This window comes from Ixodes scapularis, unplaced genomic scaffold (assembly GCF_016920785.2).
Source record: "Ixodes scapularis isolate PalLabHiFi unplaced genomic scaffold, ASM1692078v2 PGA_scaffold8__174_contigs__length_109621045, whole genome shotgun sequence".
Lineage (NCBI taxonomy): Eukaryota > Metazoa > Arthropoda > Arachnida > Ixodida > Ixodidae > Ixodes > Ixodes scapularis.
This window is the reverse complement of record NW_024609883.1, coordinates 104190756-104216248: the sequence shown is the minus strand read 5'-3', so window position 1 is coordinate 104216248 and position 25493 is coordinate 104190756. Positions and strand designations below refer to the sequence as shown.

General features: G+C 46.5%; 1 protein-coding gene across 2 annotated transcripts in view; it reads right to left on the bottom strand.

The window, feature by feature from the left end:
* Window positions 1-8339: 8339 nt before the first annotated feature.
* LOC8026818 (protein slit-like) overlaps window positions 8340-25493 on the bottom strand; it is a 34106-nt gene continuing 16952 nt past the window's right edge. For both annotated transcript variants that reach the window (XM_042286622.1, XM_029976787.4), the window contains 3 exons: window positions 23686-23932; window positions 20367-20553; window positions 8340-8619 (listed from right to left, as the gene is read on the bottom strand). In XM_042286622.1, the coding sequence (XP_042142556.1) occupies window positions 8441-8619; window positions 20367-20553; window positions 23686-23932 (613 nt within the window). In that variant the 3' untranslated portion in view covers window positions 8340-8440. The remainder of the gene's footprint in view (window positions 8620-20366; window positions 20554-23685; window positions 23933-25493) is intronic.

Below are 25493 nucleotides of genomic sequence, written 5' to 3'. Positions count from 1 at the left end.
AATCACAAAAAAAAAAGAAAAAAATTGAACACAACATACATGTATTCGCATTGTGCTAACACCAGCACAATGCAAAACAATGCATTAGTCATGGATCATTCTCGTGGTAGTAACGACCTAAAAGACAATCAAATGTTTCATCCGAAGTCGAAATTACAGCTCCGGGGAGTCTACTCCACTGATTTATTGTTCGTGGGAAATATGACGATCGAAAAACAGATGTGCGGCATGCTATTTCACGTATTTTCTTCGAGTGGTCTAATCTCTGGGAAGTAAAAATAGGGGTTTTAGGTAGATGATCTTATCAATGTCGGTACGTTCATGAATCACATTATTCAGAAAAGAGTACCTTGATAACCTCCGGCGAAGTTCGAGCGACTCACATGACAATGATTGTTTTAATGCCGTGACACTGATATCAAAATGATAAGAGTTAGTAACAAAACGAACAGAGCGATTTTGGATGGCCTCAAGTTTATTAATTAAGGTTTGAGTGTCGGAATCCCATACTACAGCAGCATATTCTAAGAGGGAACGTACTTTAGAAATTTACAGTAATTCTTTGATGTCACGAGGTGCTTGTTTAAAGTTTCTCTTTATAAAGTTAAGTACACGTCCTGCTTTCATTGTTATAAATTCAACATGACTAGTCCACGTTAGGTTAGATGAAAAAATAACACACAAATACTTCACATCCTTCGCCAAGGTAATCTGACTTGCATCTAGATAGTAATTAGTCTGTATGTTTAGACGCTTTCTGCGAAAGCGCATACAATTACACTTCGCAAAATTCAGTTTCCTTTTATATTTGTTGCTCCATGTGAGTATTTGTTCAAGATGAGTTTATAAAGCGGCAGCATCGTCCGGATTATTTATATCCCTGTATAACACACAATCATCTGCATATAATCGTATTTCGGAGGTAGTTCCATAGCCGATTTAATTTATATAGGTTGAAAACAGAAGCGGACCAAGCACGGATCCTTGGGGAACACCCGACGTTACTGAAACAAAGTAAGATTCTCAATCATTAATGACTACTTTTTGGGAGTGCCCGGTAAGATAGTCTGCTATCCAACCAAGGACAGAAATAGGCACACCTAAAGATGAGAGTTTTAAAAGCAATAACGAGTGTGGCACAGTATCAAAAGCCTTACTAAAGTCTAACATTGTACAATCAACCTGCTTCCCAGAATCAAAGGAAGAAAACACATCATACGAAAATTCGACTAACTGAGTGACGCAAGAGAAGCCTGCCCTGAAGCCATGTTGAAACTGGACAAACAAATTATTTTCTTGCATGTGATGAAATATCTTAGAGTAAATTATATGTTCACGAGTCTTGCAACACACGCTGGTTAATGAAATGGGTCTATAGTTGGAAACCAAAGAACGGGGACCACTCTTATGCACAGGAACAACATTCGCGAAATTCCATTCCTGAGGCAGTTTCTTTGACGACAGAGATAAATTAAACAAGACAACCAGAAACTTGGCAATAATGGGTGCACGAGATTTCGAAACAGAACGAAGTATGTGATCTGGCACAGTGGAAGAGTTAGTTTTTAGTACAGAAAGAAGCTTGACAACTCCATCATACGATACAGTGATATCTGACATAGCCTCAAAATTACAAGAAGCTGGTTCGGAAAGTATGTTTCCTGTAGTGACTGCAAAAACTGAGTGAAAAAGTAATCATTAAAACAGTTCGCTTTGTCGACGTCGTTAATGACTTAACCTTGTTCAGCTAAGATAGGAAGGATAGTACCATCCTCTTTGCCATTAGATTTTACAAACTTCCACATCTCCTTTAGACTGTGTCTAAACTTTTCCCCTAGGGAGAAATAAAAGTGATCCTTGGCACTTCTTATTTTCAGCTTAATTCCCTTCCCCAGAATATCTAGCCTGTTAAATATTTCATCCGTACTCTGGCCTAAGTACCTCCGAAAGAAGCGACTTCGATTCAGTAAGCGCTTGATCTCGTTGGTAAACCACGGCTTGCTGTGTCCTTTTTTACCCGAAACGATTTTTGACGGTATGTGGCAATCGATAAGCGGTAGTAAGTTGTTTGAAATGGGTTCCAAAGACCTTCAATACTGGACGTGGCACTGATCGCCACAAACTCCTCAAATGTATCTTCCAGATTATGCGTTAGCAAGCCGTAATTATGTTTATCAAAAATGTACACCTTTCGAGGAAAAGAAAACACAACCACTGGTCGTCCAAAAGAAAGTTTAGCTAGTATACCGTCATGGTCCCTTATACCTGGAATCGGTAAGACTGATTGAACTAAACTGATGGAAATGGCGAAAAAAAAGCAAGTCCAGTGTTGATGCACAGTCACCTGCACGACGTTGGGGAAATCTACAAACTGATAAAGACCTTTAGTGGCGATCATAGTACTAAATTCAAGGGAAAGTGCAGAGCGACAAGTAAGCACCGGTGAATTGTTAGTCCACTGTATATCAGGCATATTGAAATCACCGCCCAATAAAAAATTCAAATCTAAACTCAACATTGTATGAGAAAGCGATTTGAAGAGAGAAAGGCTGCCCCCACTGGGGCTACGATAAAAAGCACCAAACGAGATATCATGGTAATAAAACTCGAGACTCAGGGACACAGAAGGGAACGAACACAACACAACGTCTCAAACACAGCTGAACGTTTATTTTTCAGACACTCGTTTAAAAAGGCGATATGTTCACCATTGTGAAACATGACCTTGCACCACACAGTCTCACAATCATCATTAGTTTTTACAGCTTAGGAAGGATTTATCAACGAGTAGGAAAACGCAACCACCATGGGTGTCCCGCGGTCGCGTCTGTAAATTTGAAATGTGGAAGGGTAAAATTCAGCCTCACTGACACTATCATCCAGCCAGGATTCAGTGCCAATAATAATGTGAGCTTGTACCGAGACGGTAAGGCCAGCGAGTGAATCGGCCTTATTTTTAATGCTTCGACAGTTGACAAGCAAAACGGTTATCTCGCTAGGCCGAGGGGCGCAGGTATAAATCCGCGGGATGCACAAGTATGTGCTCCGCCGCCGCTCCTTGTTTTGAATTGCGATATAGTTATCTTCTTGACTGGATGACGGTGTCAGAAGAAGTGTCATAGATGTAATAGCAGCCGCCGAGCAACTGCTTGTCATACCGCAGTTTGTATGGCGACTCTTGTTGTTTTGCAAAGGCAAGCAGTTTCCCGCGGGCATGACGAATCGGAGCGGAAAATTCCTCCCGCACAGCATACAGAGTAGATTTGAGCTTATGACCCTGGGCAAGAATAGCCTCTTTGTCCTTAAAGCGACCAAATTTCACAACAATGGGGCGGTTTTTGTTGGATTGAAAGCGACCGATTCTGTGAGCTCTTTCAATATATTTCGTTTCTCAATCACGATGCCCATAGTTTCAGTAACAATAGATAGCACGGCGTCTTCCGATTGATCCCATGTTTTCGATTAGTTGTCTGGCAAGCCGAACAAAAGAAAGTTATTTCTACGCAGTCTGTTTTCAGCATCGTCCGCAGCAGCTTTCAATGCATGCGATATCTTGAGACACACAAATTACATTGCCCGTAGACAGCGGACGACGCTGTTCGAGGCAAGTTACCCTTTCCTCCAGACCCGTCATTTCACATTCAACAGTCCGTTCATTGCTGCATGACTTGCAATGTTGTCAATAGCGGCAATTGCCCCTGTTCGATACGCAGTACCGACTGAAGCACTGACGAGCACTCGTAAGAATCAGTCTGATTGCCGAATTCACAACGCTCTTTCGGGCCAGGGTTCCGTTCAACGTCCCCTGCCAAAAGCAAAAGCATACGCCGAAACATGATACGGAATATGAGAAAAAAACATCTACAAAGGATACTGCCCAGGGTTTTGCCAACGTCAACATTAAAGGGGCACGACACCACAAGAAGGCAACGGTTAGAAGTTCTAAAGTAAGTAGTATTGCTTAAATAACTAACCTGGGTCACAAACACTCGCGAGTACATGCACGGCGCGGTGTGTGTTCCCCAAATTCGGCAGCCGTTGAAGGTTGTTTAAATACGCCCTCCGTCAAGGTCCCTGGTTGCCAGATGAAGGTAGTGGTTTGCTCCAAACGATGCGGAGGAATCCTGGCTGTTCTGTCTTCACACGATGACCGGTGAAGATCGATCCCGCGTCAGCAAAGTGATCAGCGCCTTGAGCGAGGAATCCATCGACGATAGCAGCTGGTCCGAGAGTCCAGGCAGCCAATAGCACATGAGTCACAAAATATCGTGAGTACACGCTCGGCGCAGTGTATGCCCCAAGTTCGGCAGCCATTGCAGGTCGTTTAAATACGCCCTCCGTCAAGACCCCTGGTTGCCAGATGAAGGTAGTGGTTTGCTCCAAACGATGCGGAGGAATCCTGGCTGTTCTGTCTTCACACGATGACCGGTGAAGATCGATCCCGCGTCAGCAAAGTGATCAGCGCCTTGAGCGAGGAATCCATCGACGATAGCAGCTGGTCCGAGAGTCCAGGCAGCCAATAGCACATGAGTCACAAAATATCGTGAGTACACGCTCGGCGCAGTGTATGCCCCAAGTTCGGCAGCCATTGCAGGTCGTTTAAATACGCCCTCCGTCAAGACCCCTGGTTGCCAGATGAAGGTAGTGGTTTGCTCCAAACGATGCGGAGGAATCCTGGCGTGTGGCTGTTCTGTCTTCACACGATGACCGGTGTAGATCGATCCCGCGTCAGCAAAGTGATCAGCGCCTTGAGCGGGGAATCCATCGACGATAGCAGCTGGTCCGAGAGTCCAGGCAGCCAATAGCACATGAGTCACAAAATATCGTGAGTACACGCTCGGCGCAGTGTATGCCCCAAGTTCGGCAGCCATTGAAGGTCGTTTAAATACGCCCTCTGTCAAGAACCCTTGTTGCCAGATGAAGGTAGTGGTTTGCTCCAAACGATGCGGAGGAATCCTGGCGTGTGGCTGTTCTGTCTTCACACGATGACCGGTGTAGATCGATCCCGCGTCAGCAAAGTGATCAGCGCCTTGAGCGGGGAATCCATCGACGATAGCAGCTGGTCCGAGAGTCCAGGCAGCCAATAGCACATGAGTCACAAAATATCGTGAGTACACGCTCGGCGCAGTGTATGCCCCAAGTTCGGCAGCCATTGCAGGTCGTTTAAATACGCCCTCTGTCAAGAACCCTTGTTGCCAGATGAAGGCAGTGGTTTGCTCCAAACGATGCGGAGGAATCCTGGCGTGTGGCTGTTCTGTCTTCACACGATGACCGGTGTAGATCGATCCCGCGTCAGCAAAGTGATCAGCGCCTTGAGCGGGGAATCCATCGACGATAGCAGCTGGTCCGAGAGTCCAGGCAGCCAATAGCACATGAGTCACAAAATATCGTGAGTACACGCTCGGCGCAGTGTATGCCCCAAGTTCGGCAGCCATTGAAGGTCGTTTAAATACGCCCTCTGTCAAGAACCCTTGTTGCCAGATGAAGGTAGTGGTTTGCTCCAAACGATGCGGAGGAATCCTGGCGTGTGGCTGTTCTGTCTTCACACGATGACCGGTGTAGATCGATCCCGCGTCAGCAAAGTGATCAGCGCCTTGAGCGGGGAATCCATCGACGATAGCAGCTGGTCCGAGAGTCCAGGCAGCCAATAGCACATGAGTCACAAAATATCGTGAGTACACGCTCGGCGCAGTGTATGCCCCAAGTTCGGCAGCCATTGAAGGTCGTTTAAATACGCCCTCTGTCAAGAACCCTTGTTGCCAGATGAAGGTAGTGGTTTGCTCCAAACGATGCGGAGGAATCCTGGCGTGTGGCTGTTCTGTCTTCACACGATGACCGGTGTAGATCGATCCCGCGTCAGCAAAGTGATCAGCGCCTTGAGCGGGGAATCCATCGACGATAGCAGCTGGTCCGAGAGTCCAGGCAGCCAATAGCACATGAGTCACAAAATATCGTGAGTACACGCTCGGCGCAGTGTATGCCCCAAGTTCGGCAGCCATTGAAGGTCGTTTAAATACGCCCTCTGTCAAGAACCCTTGTTGCCAGATGAAGGTAGTGGTTTGCTCCAAACGATGCGGAGGAATCCTGGCGTGTGGCTGTTCTGTCTTCACACGATGACCGGTGTAGATCGATCCCGCGTCAGCAAAGTGATCAGCGCCTTGAGCGGGGAATCCATCGACGATAGCAGCTGGTCCGAGAGTCCAGGCAGCCAATAGCACATGAGTCACAAAATATCGTGAGTACACGCTCGGCGCAGTGTATGCCCCAAGTTCAGCAGCCATTGCAGGTCGTTTAAATACGCCCTCTGTCAAGAACCCTTGTTGCCAGATGAAGGTAGTGGTTTGCTCCAAACGATGCGGAGGAATCCTGGCGTGTGGCTGTTCTGTCTTCACACGATGACCGGTGTAGATCGATCCCGCGTCAGCAAAGTGATCAGCGCCTTGAGCGAGGAATCCATCGGCGATAGTAGCTGGTCCGAGTGTTCAGGCAGCCAATAGCACCTGGGTCTCAAACAAACCTGAGTACATGCTCGGCGCGGTGTGTGCCTTGTTCGCGCAGGTGCGCTGGTTTGACTGACTGGCCTAAATATAAGTTGCAAGTTTGCGCCTGTCTGTGTCGTGCATGTTTTCTTCTTCATCCTTGTGGTTTTGTGCTTTTAACTTTTTAAATCATCATTAATCAGCCACCTCAAACCAAAGTCTTAACTAAACAATGTTCGTTATAGGAAAACAGGGGTTGCGGTTGCTGGTGTGTGTTTCTATTAAAAATTGACTCAGCACACTTATTTGTTCCAAAACATGGATGGCATTTAGAAAGTATAATTTTAGATTGTATATAAATCAGGAAGCATATTTCGTGAAATATTGCAAGAAATATGTCGAAGTGGTCATTCAATAATTTCGTATTTGGAGAACCACCACGTTTTAACTTTTAAGACTTTCACACTAAGCTGCAGCAATCATTGGTATTTTAGGTGACTGTCACTGACACTTCATCGATTTATATAAAACATTCGACTTAGGTAAGGAATTAAGAAAAAAATTAATGTTATAAACACCAAGTTTTTATGCTAACCTTGTTTTTATATGCTGCTGCGTTTAAGTAGTAAAGACAAAAATTATTGTTTTTCTTACTTGAAAACAAAAATGCAGTGTACAAACGTTAAACACGACTTGTCTCATTACAATAATAATGCCTTTTGCAAAAAAAAAAAAAAAGAAAAGAAAATGCGAAAAATGCATTTAATTTTAGCGCTTCACACTGCTTCGAACCGGTTTGAACCGTTATTCTGGCATTCTGGAGCTGAACCGGAACTGAACCGAAAGCTGTGAGCCCAAACACGAACCGAACCAACAAAAAACTTCGGTTCGACACTCTTCCTATATAATACTGCAATGCAAGTTTGCTCAAAGATAGGCTACAGTCTACCAGTCTTGTACACGTTACACAAAAAAGATAATCGATTACTATTAAAATTATTCTTGTTTATAAAGTATTCAGTTAGATTACTTCATTACTGAAAAAAAAAGGCCGTTACTTGAAAAAGCAACCGTTCCTTTTCCGACTAGTTCAAATTTTCAAAACGACAAACTTTTCTACCGGATTGTAAACGGGTCTCGCGTACTGTCTAATATTAGATTAGAATTACATTAAATTAGAATAGACTATGATTTTGGTAATCGATCATCCCGTCGGAGACTTGGTTTTAAGATTCCCTGCTAGGAAACTCGTAATAACCAAGGGCGCCATTAGTTAGGGAATGCAAAAAATAGTTATAGACACGAGTAAGTTTAATATTTCCAAAGGAATGCCATTACTCTCGTGATGATTTCCTAATAAAAGTCATGAAATGATTACAAAACTACTCCAAAAGGAAAGTAATTGCAAGAAATTTGTTTACTTCGAATGAGCAGCGCAAAAGTTTGCTCCCTTCTGAGGACGCTTTCAGTGTTTCAGGGAAAAGTTCCATGTCAATTGGCCTTCTGGCAAATAACGTCTGAATTGGACTTAAATTCCGGAGCGGCGATGTTTCGCAAAGTGTGTAGCCCGAGTTGGAAGATTCTCTACTTTCCCAACAAGAACGCAATGACTGGGCGAAGGAACTGGAAAAGCCCGCATTAAAACGGGGGAAAAAAATCAACGTCTCAAACTCAGCTGACTTGTTTACACAATATTCTCCCCCATAGGTACATCATTCTCGAGGTCACCTATAACTACACGACACATATAAAAAAAAAAAAAAAAAACACGCATTGGTCAGAATTTATCACTGTTAAAAAATGCCAAATTACACCGCGCGTCAGCATGATCACGGTATTAAGACAGTCAACTCAATGTTGTTTGCAGAAAAAAAAAAAGCTTGGATTTATTTACAGTAGTAGTTAGTGGTGAGGGTAGCGGAAAGCCGGAACATAAGGATTTATTTACACAAAGTTGGTGGTCAGTTGACGCGGCCGGCTGCAGGTCTGCCCGGCAAGCACTGAATCCTTGACATGGTGAGGTCCATTAGCGTCCTTCTGTCGGCGCACCTAAACCCATGCAGCACGTGTTGAAACACGGGGTCGTACTTTCGTGACAGCAACCACCCGAACGAGCAGCCGCGACAGGTAAACGGGTTTCCTGTAGAGAAAGAACACGGCCATAATGAGTCCACCGTGGCCACATTTTAGATAACGCTGACAGCTTAAAAATCAAACAAAAACAAACGTACGGCGTGCTTTTTTTTAAGCTCAGACTTTTTGTTTCTTGATTTGTTTATTGGTTTTCTGCCGCTTTGCGGTGGCTCTCGGCGAGCTTTACGTGTTTGCCCCTTGAGAAGGGTCGGGAATCCACTAACAATGACGTCTGGGGCAGGCCTCATCGTCTAGGTGGTATCGACCCCACACGCTCAGAGTTTCTTGAGCTGCCAGTGAATATTGCCACGCGCGTCTGCAAGCAAGCGCGCTCGTGGCCGAATAATTATCGTGCTTGGCTCCCACGGTAAAGGACCGAGGTTCGATGCCTGGAAAGCGGACGTACCTGTTCGCTATTTTTGTAAATGATGCGTTCTGGTGAATTCAAGAACCCTGTGGTTTATTCAAAGTCCGATTGTTCTACGCATTCTACGCCGATTGTGTACATAAGGGCTCCGCGTGGCGAGCCTGAACCAGTCGTGCCCCTTCGTTCGATCCATGCTTTTTTGCCGACATCGACACTTGCGACGACGGTGTTTTTTTGTTTTATTTCGTTTTGGGCACAAGTTCGCCCCATTAAACGTTTATTTTCCTTCACTCATTCGTCGCCTCATCAATTGCCAGTGAGAGGGCAGGGGATCTTCTCAATATTCGACCCCTAGGCCCCAACGGAAGCGTCACCAGCTTTGTGGAAGATGTCCTGCGCTTGAGCGTCCGTGCCGACCCGCAAGCCACAGACGAGACGTTGCGGGTTCTCATGAGCGGGGCGACAGACGACATCTCTGGAGGCCTCGTCCTCAACCCGCCGGAAACCCTCGAAGCCTTCGTCACTGAGGCAACAAACATCGAACGCGCCCTCAAAGCGCGCGTTTCCAACCACCAGCAACATTCAGGCGTCGCTGCATCCACGCTGCTTAGCGGCGAAAACGCTCCTGTTAAGCCGAACATCCTCGAAATTATCCGGGAGGTCGTTTGTGATGAGCTCCGAAGGTTGCTGCCGACCGCTAATCGTCCAGCGACCCTCTCCATCGCCAAGGCAGTCCGCGAAGAAGTGCAGCCTGAGCTTCCCGTCACCATGGTGGCGCCAGATGAGCCGACACTGAGCTACGCCGCCATGACCCGATGGGGTCACTACCAGTTCGGCCGGCCCTCGCGGAAGGGCCAAGTGTGGATTAGGGCCGAGCGAGCCGGAACTGCCGAGTGCGGGGGCTAGGTCGACGACTGCGAAAGGGCCGGGAGGGGTGTCGAGGCCGAAAGAGGGGGGAAGGCCGGGCACGGCGGCAAGGCTAAGGGAGGCGAAAGGGCCGAGAACGGGTGTGGGGATTAGAGCGATCAGCACACGCGTGGCTACTCCGGCGTCGCGGGAATTCGTTGAAAAGAAGACCGATAGATGGCGCGCCCTGTTTTCGCTTCTTTCTGTTTGGAGACCTGTTTGGTCTGACAAGTTTAGTCTGGAAACCTGGTATTTTTTTTTCTTTTCTTTTTTTAACGCACCGTTTATTAGCAAACCTTTCACAAGAAAAAATATGAGGTAAACCAACCCGTCCTGAGTTTCGAAACCCAGGACGGGTTGGTTTCCTTAATATTTTTAATTGAAAATCCACTCGGCTACGTAGGCCAAAGTAGCAGACCTCTTATCCGCTAGGCCATGGACGCATGACGGATTTTGCGACAACTTTTAGGAATATAAATAGAAAAAACGAGAACGCACATCTCTTATTTTTATTTTTTTTCCTCTCTTTCTATCACGAATTTTAGCAATCTCAAATATACTTGCCGCAGCTAAAGTACAGCAAGATGTTTACTTTCAGTCGTGATTAAAACCTGTTGAGTCCCGCTACGACACCGGAATCAAAATTTTGTAATCGGTGCGAGAACAGTAGCCGTGGTTCCAGCCGGCCCGATACGCGCCCAGGCATAACTACTCCATGGCCGATCGCACCGCTGAAGTATCGTATCGAAGGTGCAAAAACGGTCTGCTAAACTTGAGGGATCAGGGATCGCAAAGCATGCTTGGAGGTAACTACACACTAGAGTCACAGCTCTATTTAATAGCTGTAGAAGTCATCTGCGTCGCAGACGAAATCTGCGTGAGGAACACCGATGATTCAGTCCAGCGAGAACGCGCTTGAGAGCAGACGACAAAACACGTCACTTCCGCAAATAAAAAAAAACAAGAAAAAAAAACAACATATTGCGTTATCTTTTAGACGATGACTGCGCCCCAACTTCCAAGCAGCACACCATTGCTTGACCAAATAAGCCCGCAACTGGCAAACATTGGTTCCAATGTTGGCCTAATGTTGATTTTCTCGAAACCGCTAAACGATCTAACGTTGGACCATTAACTAATGCCAATGTAGGACCACGATTCAACCAATGTTTAGGCTGATATCGGACCATCATTTATGCCATCGTTGAACCGCCTTTTAACCAGAATTTAAGCCCAACATTGGGCCACAATTTCACCAACACCTAAGCCATCATTGGACCACTATTGATTGTGAATCCTATACAACCAAAATTGGCATCAAAGTTTAATCACTGGCTTATCCAATATTAGCTCCCAACCTTATGCCCTGGCTATTTAAATTTTGACATCCGATTTCAAGCGCGGGTTGTACTATTTTCGGCAGCCATTTTAGCGGACATGCAGCTTTCTTTTCAGATGTATTTATAGTGATCAGTTGAACACTATACATATATCTGAAAAGAAAGCTGCAGTAAACAAGCCACATTCACTGTGGAATTTTTTTTTATCGCATCCAGGTGAATATAGAAGCATGCAATTCAAAGTGTACCGTCAATACATTTTAGTAAGTATTACAATTAAAGACAAATTAAAGCAAAAATGAGTGCCAGGATTCACCCCTGCAAGCTGTGAACCGGGCAAGAACGTGATGGGATCCTACGCAGAGTTCTGGGCACACAGTTCTAAAAGAAACAGAAGCGAGGGCCTCAATTCAAATGCCAGTTCCCACTAGGCCCATACCACTGTAATTCTAAATATTCGTTTACCTTTCCTTTTCAGTCACTGTCGGTTCTCTCTTACCCTTGTCAATTATGAATATCGAAATAAAATATAGGTTTATTATTCGTCACCCTTTAATCAACTGTTCGATTAATCGATTCAGTTGCTCTCTGACATAACATCTCAAAAAGGCCTGCCGACTCTTTTAATGTTTACATTTCTATAATGAAAACTTTCGTTTCCAGCGAATATTTTTCGTTATTTTGTATACAATAAACTTGAGTATTCTGGGAGATAGCAGTACTGCCTTATATAACAAATAGATGAGCATGTAAGACACCTGGGCCGGCCTGCTGCAATCAGCGCCCCAGCCGACAATGGGTGAAAAAAAGCACTGCAAAGGGTGGGGCGCGGGCGTCTTGAGACGAGATATGAGTCGCGCTCAGCTTTTGCGCTGGCTTTGACAGTGCTTTCCCTAGTCTCAGCTGAGACGCTGTTTCTAGCAACCCGGCATAGGCGTTAACTGTTGTTTTGTTCGCCCGACTTGTCCTAACTCAGAACTCAACCGATCTAGTATTAAATATTGATAGTGATTAAAGAAATTAATCAAATAGTAGAAAGGTTAATCCATAAATTGTTTAGCCCTATTCTTGCAACATCATAGGGTTCCTCAACCCTTCATCTAGCCTTAAGACCTGCTAATCACAATCTCACCATTTAAGTTAACACCTATATCTCTACGTTGATTTGGAAAAAAAAAACTTCTTTACATTTACGGCATTTGCGGTACAGAAATATGCAGTTACAAATGTACTAGTGTTTCCTTCATATTATTTACAAGTTATAAACCAAATCGCTGGCCTTTTTCAGCTCACCAGTGTCAAATGTGCTACGAAATTAACAGTTCAATAAATAGCCTGTTATACGAGAGGAACGTTACAGCTGAACAGAACATAACGCTTGAATCAATCAAGCATTTCAAATAAATCACGCACGGAAAAAAGCTTGACGAGTAAAGAAAATTACAGGCAAATACACTCAAATAGCGCGTTGATATAAATTAAACTCCACTTCCAGCCAACAAACCGAATCTGGGCAAATAAGGGTTAACCAACGCTACTGTGGTATTCAGCTTTAGACATACATCTTGCGACACGAAGACACCCATATCTCAACAGGAAAAATAAAATAAAAATGACTTCGAACATATAAAATAACCAATCAGTTTGTCCCTAACAGTCTATTTTAATAATAAAAAAAAAAAGACACTTACAATTAGCGCTGTACAAGGCCTGTCGGGCCGATCTCTGTGGGTTACAGGCTGGACTCGTCGGAGATTCCTGTCACAGAGTTCGACGCAGTCCAAACTCATCGGATCATGACAAAGCGTACATTGTGTAGCAAGAACACATGTCCCCGATGGTCAAGAGGTCCTCTCTTTGTCACTCACATGGAAGGAAGGGCGGTCCATCGCGTCTTCGGTCCGTCGAGGCTAGTAGTGACATGTATGCACACAACAAAGGAAGGACACAGGTGTGTAGGGGCTGCCGAGAGTATATCCATGGTTTTGACTAGAGCCACTAAATGAGCTGCGTCTAGAGTATCGTCACTCCGTTCGCTGACATTGTTGTGGGCGCCGCCTTTTTGGTGCTTGTGCAGAGCAGACATAGCTGCCGATCGTCATTCTTCAAAAGTGCGACTTCCTCAACATTAAATTCGGTGTAAGGAAGCTCATATAATATAGCTTTGCTTTGTCGCGAACTGTTTAAACATTTGTGGAGGACGAAAAAGCGTTTTCTGTGATTTCAGATAAAGCTTCACATAACTGCCAACCATGATTTTAAGCCACAATACCGCCAAATGCCGTTACTCTGAAGCGTAGCTTATTTAGTGGTACAAGTTTTGACAATCCGCGTGTTCAAGATCGCACTTGGCATTAAGACGGAATGCGCTGCTGGTGATTAAAGCTCTAGAACCCCCGTTTTTGCCGTTTCCAGTAGAGGTAGCGTGGATGGTGAATATGCCGAGCCGCTTCGCACGATAAAAACAGTCCGCTAAGCAATAAAATGCACTAAAACAACTTTAAAAACTGGCACCACGATGTCCTGATATCCGCATGTTCATCTTGCAATTCTTTTTTCTTGGAGAAAAGAGCTGTTTCTGCCCGTTTGTAGTTCCCGGTTGCGCAACACCGTTCACGATGGCGAAAGTTCCCCGAAACAGTCGAACAGTCCCCACCGTCCTCCAGTCGACCCCTACCTTATCGTGTGGCCTTGGTCAACGCGACCTCATTTTCTGTGTGTTTCGCTGGCTGGACTCCGTCACCCCTGAGCTGAGAGTGTAGAGGAAGCTAAGGTGCTCGGTGAACCAGTCGCACGTCTAACTTTAATCACGTGATCACGCTCCTTCCCGTAACCACGCGCAGAGAGCGGGGCAGGTGATGACTGATCCGGCGGGCGCGTAGCTTCCCCTGTACTATCAGCTTAGGAATGAACGGATTCCTTGTCGCTCAAGGACGCCGAGTCCTCTTCGCCCACAAAGGAGATTTGTGTGGGGAAAACGGGAGGGTAACTGTTCTCTCATCACGTCTCTCGCCCTTTCTGAGGGAAAGAGAGAGTGTGCCATGAGTTTAGCCGGACGACCTTGGTAAGCAATCCGTTCCGAGGCCGTCAGGCTCGCCCCTCCCCTGTGCTCTCCCCTTTCTCAAATACTTTCGTCTGTTTCTGCTCAAATTTGCTATCCGGTTTAGAGCCTCTGATCCGGTTGTCCCGAAACGAATGTGGTAAAGTTTGCTTATATAAAAAAAAGAAGACTCTAGAGCAAAAGGACAAAAAGCGACTGAGAGACACGAAGCTCGAAACTCAACTTGAAGCCTACAGTCAAAATTAAAAAGAGACAATAAAAATAAAATGGTTACCAACGAAAAAAAAAAGGTCGATATAAATTTCAAGAAAATTGTCGGCCTTGTTGGCGTTCCCTCAGAGCACCATTGAAGCTAACTAGATTACGCTTAAAAATAAACAAAGACAAAAAAGCATGCGCACAAAAAGAAACAAAAATACATTCCCACAAACATGTGGGATGCGCTACATCGCTAGTCTAAAATATCAACGACATGTGGGCGATCGTACGTATGTAGCATGATAGCCCCACGTGCAGAATCCCTGTGCAAGCTTCAACCAGCATTGTTCCAATGACGGCATGATTACGTTACACACGCTCGCGTGCCCACTTATTGTCGCTTAATTAGAAGCAAAGTGCTCCGCCGTCATGGTGAGGACCCGGCCACCTTATCTGAGAATTCGCGTCATTCGCTCCTGATGAAACTGGCCATTTTAAGGCGGGGCAAAAGGACGGTGTGTCAGTCGTGGTCATTTCACACGGAGCTTTTGTCATCGGGTGCTTCCGTGCACCACCCGATCGTACATAGGTCATCAACAGTCTGTAAAGCGGTCTCTTTCATGGAACTTCGAAGTCCACTGTAATAAGTGTTCGTGTGATCCTTTGCGGGATAAAACACAGATTCCGGGGAAGTAGGAATCCAAAAAAGCGGCAGAAAGTGTAAATGAGTATGACGGTTGCATGAGTGCGTCGTCACTCGTTTCATCAAATAAGGAATTCAGGTTCATTTGGGGTGAGGTATAATAAAGTGTGTATATATGTTCGTTTTCTTTTTTTTTTTAATAAAATTCAGTTGTTTGTAGCGCTCCGAGTGTGCACGCCTACTTCTTTGTGCTCATTTCTTTTGCTCCTTTAAGTATAAGATTTTGCACCTAACTCACTTCTGGTTAGACTCGAAATCGAAACCAACATTGTTGTCTGCTATCAGTGCCTTGACGCTATGTTGGAGGCATTCTGCGTCTTATTGGGGCAGCGGTAGTGCCGTAGTCAGAGAGCCGTCTTTTTATAATCACATTTCAAAATATATTTTTCCCTAGTCAATCGCAAAGAGGTTCCTCATCTGACACGAAATGTTGTCCATAAGCCCGTAGTTGGGGTACAAAGCTTGTCTAACATAATAATCTAGAGCGAAAGTTCCACGCATTTGGCCACGACGGAATGGCGAGGCATAGACGCGTGGACATAACGGCGGCCCTAGTTGGCGGTCCCGATGAACCCATTTTGGTTCAGACGCCTTAATATGCACAAAGAAGCAGCAAAACATATATAATTTCTGTACCACGCTATTTTCTTTTTTACTTTGCAGAAATACACCTGAATTGCGCCTTGACAAAATTAAACAAAGTTTACAAGCGCTCGAGCAACTTCAACTTGTGGAGGCAAGGGGGATCGCTGGCCGAGTGGTCTAGCGCACACCAGCTCGGAGCACGTGGAGCGAAAGCTCGCGCTGCAGAACCCAGTGATCCTGGGTTCGAGCCCCACCCCTGCCCGTTTCGATCTGGATGAGCATCGTACCGGCGTGCGGTCGTGTGTCACTACTGCGTGATGCACGTTAAAGACCCCAGGCTAGCGGCTGTACCGCATTGGCTAAATTTCTCATCTACAGCTGGGAGACTCGTCGCCCCTGTGAGGCAGACCAAGTTCTAGGCTGTATAAACACACACACAACCCAATTTTTTCTGGAGGCAAAGCTAACACGCCTAAACCAGCCTATTTAAGCATGCTTCCAGTAATAAGCTAAAAGTATTTCCAGACTAAAGCGTGTTTCACATGCAGCGGTTTTGGCCCTAGAGCGGCGCGATTTCTGCCGTCCCGGCGCTTTGGCCAGCACCAGCGGTTGAGCGGCACGAGCGCCGCGACGGCAGAAATCGCGCCGCTCTAGGGCCGAAATCGCTGCATGTGAAACACGCTTACCACTGACCATTATATGCCACTGCGTTCTTGCAATGTCGATGAGTAGATTCTGCATAACCTTTATGTGCACGTTTAGCGTAACATAAGAACATTGAAAAAGCGGGTTCAAAACTTCGATCCACGAAGTTCCTTCGGCGTGGCGCAAGGGTACTCCGGCAAGTTTTATGTTATCAGCTCCACTCAGTATCGGTGACCTAAATTTTGGTCCCAAATCGTCGCTTCGCCTGTTATGGCTTATCTGTCGACACCTTTGTATGGTAAGGGGTACCAGTCCTCCTAAAAATGGTGCAATGTCCATCGTGCCCGCACTTTATCCCAGCCTGTCTTTAGCCAAAAAAATAGGTAAGCTTTTGTCGGTGAGCTTTTGTCGGTGAGCTTTTGTCCGGCTACCTAGTGAGCTCGTGCACAAATACACTCTCAGAAAAAAAGGTGTATTATTACACCCCTTGTCTCATATAATACACCTCAAAATTTCAATTCGACGTACAGCGCCCCATAATCGAACAGGCGGCCTTAAACTGTACGAGCGGCTTGATAGCCATGAGGTACAACTTATTAAGATAGCTGATGTACGTAATATCGCATACAAAAAATATTATCGAAGTTTTCTTGGCCGTACTGCGAAAGCTCCATATTTTCTTTCTGTGGTTTTTAATACGTACTTTAGCAATTTAATAAGTTGCATCGCACCGTTATCAAGCTCCTGGTAAAATTTGGTGCCGTCAGTTCGACTATAGGGCGCTGTACGTCAAAATGAAGTTTTGGGGTGTATTATATGGGACGAAAGGGTGTAAGGTGATACCCTTTTTTTTAGAGTGTAGAGACTCAGTGCAACGTCAATTGCTTTCTCATAGAAACGCGGTTAATTAATCTTAATTCTTTTTTTTTTACTCGCCTTGCAATTTTTTTACATCTCTTTTAAGCATCTCTGATTGTTCTTCCCCACCATGGCAATCCCGTCGCTTTTTCTTTATGACATACCGCCCCCGACTACGTAATCTTTCAGGATTATCATGATAAAATATATACCTGAACGTTAAGCTGGGGTCACACTGCTCATAAATCCTACGAAGGACGGTCTGCAGACAGGTTCGAACGCGAGTCACCGCGGGGCCCGTTCTTCGAATGCTGCAGGGCAATGAGTTCAAGAAGAAACATGGCACGCGGCATTGGAAACACGGTTCTCGCGGTGACTCGATCGTGTCTGTCAGACTGTCTTTTGTATGAGGTGTAAGCGGTGTGATCCGGGTTTCAATTCAGAATTCTGTCGGGCGTTTGGATCAAAAAGGAGCAAATCCTATTCCGTAGTTCTCCTCATTTGTATTGTATCGAAACGTTTGCTTAGTAGACTTTTTCTTTGCAAATTACCTAGATCGGTCGCACATATGATTCGGAGTGCACAGAATGTGTAATATGTGCGATAGGCTTAGTTTCCCTCGTAGGAATATTTTTCTTTTTTTTTTTTTGGCCACCTCAGACACCACACATCAAGTATGCTCCGAATTTATCCTTGGGATCATGGTAAGTTTACTTTTCGTCTGATGGCTGGGGTGCAGAAAAAAACTGAGGTTCTGCCTCTTGCCTTTCACTGTGAGGGCTCATAAAGTCGGAAGTAGTAGTACGCGGCGAAATGAAGCTCCTGACCTTGCCGCGTGAAGACACTGTGCCAGTCAGCCTAGAGGGGAGCCGAGAGGCTTCTATGCAAGCAGGGCTTCTGCCCGTGCCCTTTTGGGCAAGCACATAGAAGACAAAGCTGTTGAGACAATTTAGGAGCCCCGTGTATTATAGCGAAAACTAGAGCACGAGTTTATAGCACTGCAAGAAGATCTGGCTGCACGAGAGCTCATGCAGCGGGATTACGTTGTTTCGCTTTTCCAGACTTCACTCTGCTGCTACAATCGCTCGCTCGCTCGCTCAAAATGTGTGTTAAAAAAAGAAAGGTTTTTAGGCCGCGGTGGAAGAAACACGTTTTTCCTCCACCGTGCTCCACGCCAGACTCGTCAAACCAAGCAGATCTCCAAACAGAAAGGAGCGAAACCAGGGCGCGCCATCTATCGGTTTTCTTTCCAACGAATTCCCGCGTCGGCGAAGGAGCCGCGCGTGTGCTGATCGCTCTAATCCCCACCCCCGTTATCGGCCCTTACGCTTCCCTTAGCCTTGCCGCCGTGCACGGCCTTCCCCCCTCTTTCGGCCTCGACACCCCTCCCGGCCCTTTCGCAGTGGTCGGCCTAGCCCCCGCACTGGGCAGTTCCGGCTCTCTCGGCCCTAATCCACGCTCGGCCCTTCCGCGAGGGTCGGCCCAGGGGGGATGCTGCCGACCCGATGACCACGGCAAGCCCACCGCCAAGCCCCGGGGCCACCCCGACGTTACACCCCAATGCCGCAGTATCCTTGACGCCAGGAAGATCAAGGCCAGTGCGTCCGTCCGGAACGACCCTTGCCGAGAAAGACCGACGTATGGCGAACGCACTACCGACGCCCGGTCTGCTACCATTGCGGGGAAGCCGACCATATATATAAAAAAAAAAATGTGTCGCTTGTATGTTTATACCGCCTTGATGGTGGTACGCCTCAACGGGTGACCTGTCTCTTAGCTGTAGATGAGAAATTTAGCCAATGCAGTACAACCACTAACCTGGCGATTTTATCATGCATCACGCAGTAGTGATTACACAAACGCTGCCGGTACGAAATTCATCCAGATCGAAACGGGCGAGGGGTGGGGACGCTGCAGCGCAAGCTTTCGCTCCACGCTCCGAGCTGAGACGCGCTAGACCCACTCGGCCACCGATCCCCCTGCCGACCACAACGACCAATGCCCGAGGTACGGCGAATGGCCTCGAGACATCGAGGAGTACCTCCAACGCTCGTCCTTAGCGCCGTCTCTCCGCCGTGAATTTCGCTCACCATCGTCACAATATTCAGCGTCTCCAGCGCCACAACCCCGCCAGGAGCGCCTGTCTCCCCTGCGTCGCCGGGAAAACTGAACGCGGCAACGCCTGGAGGTGGCGTTACCGAAGACGACCGAAGTAAGCAGCCTCCAAGAATGCAGGAGCGCTCCCACTCTCTTGACGCCACGCATCGCAACGACGCTCCTGCATCGGTGCCCAACAACCTAAACGCTGTTATCGACGGTCAGGACGCATCGGCCCTCGTAAACACCTTACAACGCCCTGGGGGGAGGGTAAGCTGCACCGTCCGAGTCAAGATTCACGGCGAGACGTGTCCTGTGAAATTCGTCGTTCTATAAGACTGTTTCAGAGACGACATTCTCGGCATGCAATTTCTGTGTGAATAAAAAGACAGCCCATGTCTCCGAAGTTTGGTCAACTGTCAGAGCAGCCGAGGAAGACGAAGACGCCGATGATGGGGCGTGAGAGAGCCAAAATGTCACGATTGACAATTGATAAGGCGACTAATGAGTGGAGGAAACTAAACGTTTAATGGGGCGAACTTCTGTTCAAAACAAAATAGAAGAAAGTTAGCGTAACAGGCGTTGATGCCGGCGAAACAGCAGGAACGAGCGCTGGCGCGAGACTGACTTTGGCTCGCCTCGCGGAGCCCTTAATGAACACGCGTGGGCTTCTGGAACAATCGGCGTAGAACGTTCGGCGCGTAGAACATTCGTACCTCGAATAAACAACAGGCTTCTCGAATTCACCAAAACGCGGCATTTAGAGAAATAACAAAAAAAGTGCGTCGGCTCCTAGACATCGAACGTTCACTGCCTGGGAGCCAACGCGTCCGTGGCCAATCATCGAAAATCACAAGCGTGGAGAATGCACCTTGACGTGCAATTTTGTGTTCTAGACATCTACTATGTTTGCCTTGTCAAAAGTTTTGACTGGCGCTTCGGCGTACATTAAAATATACTAGGTTTCATTGGTTAACGATTGCATTGAACTTACCGGTGACATCCAGTACTATGCTGTTGTTCGTGCGAAGGGCGTGGTTACGCATACTCGTTAAAAGAGGCCCGAACACATCTTGCGGAAAGGTCGTCAAGTTGTTCCTCGTTAAAGTAAGGGAGAACGGACTTGAGTTCGCGAATGCCAATTTGCTGATATTGAATACGTTACTCTCCTTGAGATTTACCTGAAAAAAAAAAAAAGAATTGACAGGTTAATTTTTATTTAACTGATTGGGCCACATAATTCGTTGGTTATACTTTCCTTCCGAGTATAACAGTGAGGCAGCCAATCATGACGAACAATGGAAGGGTCTCAGCGAATAATTAATTAATGCTTATAAAATTATTATACCTGAAAAATGAATGTGCGCAGGGTCATTGAGCGGGTGAAGCATTGTACTCACTATCCCTTCGCGCATATCGCTTTTTTTTTGTATTTTGAGCTTTAGCTCGCTGTGGTATGTTTCTACAGTTCGCCATAATTTGCTGTCTTGTGCTCAGCAGGAAGGTGAGCTCACAAATAGTTTTGTAAAGTGTAGAAAGCGGTTTACCTAAAATTGAAAGACAAAAAAAAAAAAAAAATAACACGCCCACACACACACACAATGCATAGCATGTTTGTAACATTTCAAAATTTTAAACCGAGAGAAATAGTATCCTCAATGTGTTGAAAGTCGAAAGATGTTTGTCCTGTCCGCCCTCTTCGTCTGACTCTTTCGTATATTTTTGAAATTCTATTTTTGTATTTTTGAATAGAATAGAGCTCTTGCAGGCGTCGAAGAGATCCTAGCGGTGTAGTGCCGAGCAAAGCATCTTGGGTGCCCATTGCCCACAGCTTTGGTTTCGATTCGTCAGCATCACTTCATCACATCCCGTCATGCCCAGATACACTGCTTCCATTTTTGAATAACTGACTTTTCTTATATTTACATTATTGTAGGGCTTGCCTACCAATATGGATAAAGTGCTAAGTCACGTTTTTTTCTTGCCGGAGGTCCGATACGAAGGTGAATGAGTACATTGCAAGCGAGCGCTGACTATTTTTGTGCATTGCTGTGATGCACTACTTCGTTAAAATCGAAATCGAAACCATGCCACTTTTCTCCGTGGCCGCAGACGTCCCATAATGCAACGCATGCAGTGTTGCATGCAGGGATTTTTAAAAGGGGGCAATCAACCCTGGAGTGTTTAAGGCTAATAGGCTACGATTCCTTTTCAAAATTGAACATTCTACGTAAAAGTTACGAATACACAAAATATATAGCCGCCCCCTCCCTTTCCTTAAAAAAATATGCACCTATAGATTTAATCTCGCTTGAGTGAAAAGTGATACAGTCAAACCCAATATTTTGTATAAGACCCTAAACTCTAAAAAAGTTTTAACATGGTGTGTTCTTTGTGTAAGGGTGCCGGTATGGGGTGCACACCCTCACAATCCGGACCATGCTTTAAAACGCTCTGCTGGAGTAGTATCTGACCTTCAAACACAATGTGCTGTAGTCGGGGGCAGCTTAAAAACCTATGGAGCGTTGCAAGTTCCGAACATCTCATATATTATCGCTTTGCAGCCAATGAGATGCCGCCATTACCCGTTAAGAACACCGAGGAGCCAATCATGACGCAGAAAGCGTGAACATAAAAAGCCGCATCCTGGGTTTTTTCAGCTGCATTGGCTACAGAAATCGCCATTATTATGCCCTTCTTCAAAAGTCGAAGTAACAAAACACCTATTCGTGCATCGCGAACCAAAAGTGTATTCATGATGTGTACTGTACACTCTAAGAAATTCAGCACGTCTACTTCTCTGCAATGCACTTCAGAAAGCCAACCGCTGAAACTAATGCTTTCTGAGATCGGCGAACGGCGAGATTTAAAATACGTTTAGGTCTACAACGAGTCCGCACTTGTACACCATCGATCGGCATGACCACGCTGCCTGGAACGCGTCTCCGTCTGGCGTGCCTGGCGTCCTGTTCCACCCGTGCGTCGGAAGTGTTCACGTAGTGGCAACAAAATGGCGACGTCACAAAAGTCGGAGTGTCTCGCTGTCGGATGTCGCGATCCTGGCATTTGGTCGTAGAAATGCTGGCAAAACAGCACGAGGGGACCTGAGTGTCGCTGTCGTCGCGGCGTCTCCCTCAACTCCTGGCTATCGAAGCTTCCGTGGACTGTCAAAGTAGAGAGCGACCTGCAACGGAACAGGCGTCTGCCACATCCACCACCGCTGCCGGGACACCGCCAGGGTCGGGACGGGCGGCAGCGTGACACTTCTATGACGTCATCAGACGGAAAGTGAGGGACCAGTTTCTTGGACGCGGTGAACACACCAGATGGAAACGCGTTCCATGGCACCGCATGCAGGCACGACGTGCTTACGCCGTGCTCAGTGTCCCAACTCAGACAATATTTAAGGCCTAAACGTGTTTTAAGCCTCGTCATTCGCCGAGCATCCTTTCGTAGCTCGCAGCAATTGGCTCTCTCTCAAGTGCTTAGCAGGAAAGTAGACGCACTGGATTCCTTAGAGTATAGAGCTGAACCATATACTATCACAAGAATTCTCGCCGAGATAACAGACCCTTTTCATAAACCCATCAAGCAACACTGGCGGTTGCCCTTTTGTTGGGCACCGAGAGTATAATTGGATTCGAGTCCTCTACGAACGCCGACGCAGCTCTTCGTTGCCAATACTTGCTCAGAGTGAGTGCCCAAATGATGGCGGGCTAGAGGATAATAGACCCTTTTGAATATTTAGGGCCATCTGATGGCCCAAAGAAGCAGTTTCATGTTCAACAAACTAATGGCAGTCATCCAACTGTGTTTCATCGTCCACTTCTGCACGGCAATGACTGATGAGAACTGGTTCTTCGATCAGCTCATATTTGTTTTTGTTGGTTTGTTTCAGTTGGATGGTTTAAGAATACGAACGGACCAGTACAAAGGGGCGACTCATAGGACCCCCGAATAAATTTTTGCGATTAAAAGACTTTGGATTCAAACTTGTGCGAAAATTATTGATAGAACCACACTCCGAAATTCACGCTCACGCGACCGTTGTATATCTAATGCGCGTTTCGCGTTTCACTGACATCTCGAACGTACAGGCCTCATATACTGTATATTCCACTTGCAGTATCCTTACTATCGTCCTTCATCAGCCAAAAGAAGATCGACATTTATTTGACACAGGTGACATACACCGCGATGAAGATAATGATCAAAGATGCGAGACTGAATTTCGTAAAGCCTCTATCGGCGTAACAGCTGGTACGTGGATGGGGTTGCACTTTTCAAAAGGGTGCATTGCGAGCAGGACTGACCGTCAGTTTCGGGTACGAGGAGTACAGCGTCAGGGCGAAGTCTCCGAGGTTGGTGATTCTCGTGCCTTCCAGGTTCAACATTTCCAGCTTGGGCAGGGCAGCGAACGCTCGTACGCCCAGCGATCGAATAGGATTCCCAGCCAAGATGAGCTTTTTCAGCTGGGGGTTGCTGAACGCCCAGTTTGGAATGGTGTCCAGTCGGTTCTTGCCGAGGTTGAGAACGGTCAGTTTGGGGAACTGGTTAATCCTGCGATAATTTGTCGACGCAAGCCGGTTGTCGGTATTAGCGCGCATAGATGTTTCGGTGTTTTCCCTCTGAAGCCAATGTGGAGCGCAAGTACGTCTGCTACCTTTGAAGGGGTATTAGTGACGTCAGAACGCCGAGCTCTGATTGGCTTTGATTGAAAAACAGCGGGTAGATTACAAAGCAATCTGCCTTGATGTCTACCCACTGTCCTTGAATCAGGGCCAACCAGAGCTCGTCATTCTGACGTCACCACAGCCCCTGCAAAAATAGCAGACGAACTTGCGTGCCGCATAGGTGACACTGCTAATGCATCATACAAACGACAGACCGCAAAAACTGCCTCAAAAGTTTTTTTGTTTTTTTTTTTAATTTTTTCATTATTCCTAAAGGTCATCCTGGTGATATCCCACACTGCCTGTTACTAGTTAGGGGGAGAAAATTGGCTTAGAATGGCAGGGGAAATCATATGTCGGTCTTTTTAGACCTAGGCTAGGTGGCGCAAGCTACCGCTGGTTACAAAGGGTATAGTCATTATATCCATCCATCCATCCATCCATTCATCCATCCATCTTCCGTGCATGACCGTCCTGTCACGTCGGTCATGCAAAAAACTGTCTACAGACATGTTTAAGCAAGTATGAACTAAACATGCTTCGGTCATGATGGTGGCGTGCCCGCAGAAAATTTTGTCTTCATGTCTGGAACAAACACCGTGTCTTTTGTACCGTATACGAGCGGTGTGACTGCGCTTTCATGGTGTTCCATGCGTGACGTCCTGACCAGGATTTGCACCTTCGTGACGTCACGAGTCGTGACCCTGACTGTTTAGCGTTAGTTGGAACGGCAACTACGAGGGTCTGTTGATCAAGCACGGTGGAAGCTGTGCGGAGTGCTAGTCGTCTGCTTTTTGCGCAGGGGTGGAGGTGACGTCAGAACGACGCCGGGTTCTGATTGGCTTTGATTGAAAAGGTATAGTGGGTAGACCTCAATGCTAGATGCCTTGTGGTCAGCCCCCTATATATTTCTTTTAATCAGCCAAAAAGAGCTCGGCGTTCTGACATCATGGCAACCCCTGTGCAAGAAGCAGACGAATTTACGCTCCACATATGTACCGTTGAAGTATAAAAGCAACACCGTTGAAGTCGACAGTGTGATAATACCCTCGTTCTTGCGGTTTAGCAAATCGTTGAAAGCCTACCACAGCGACGCTTTTGGTTCGCGCATGTCGATTACGATCACTGAAAAAATGAGAACGGTCCGCAGGTACTTCGGCTACCCGCCTCCGGCGCTAGCTTCCTACCTCCGATAATGCTTTGACGTTCAGAGTGCCTCGAGCGTACATACGCCTCCCAATCACAGTGGAAGTCAACGAGCGCGTTCGAGGCCGGGCTTGCTCGCAGAAATGTGTCCTTCCGTCCGTGTGCGTTCCCCCGCTAAGTTTAGCGAGAAATTGACGTCGCGGTCTCGAGTCCCGGTGTCACGTGATATCATGACGTCACGTGACATCAACTTACCCCGCTAAATTTACAGAGAAACGTAATAAACAATACCTCTTTCTTTA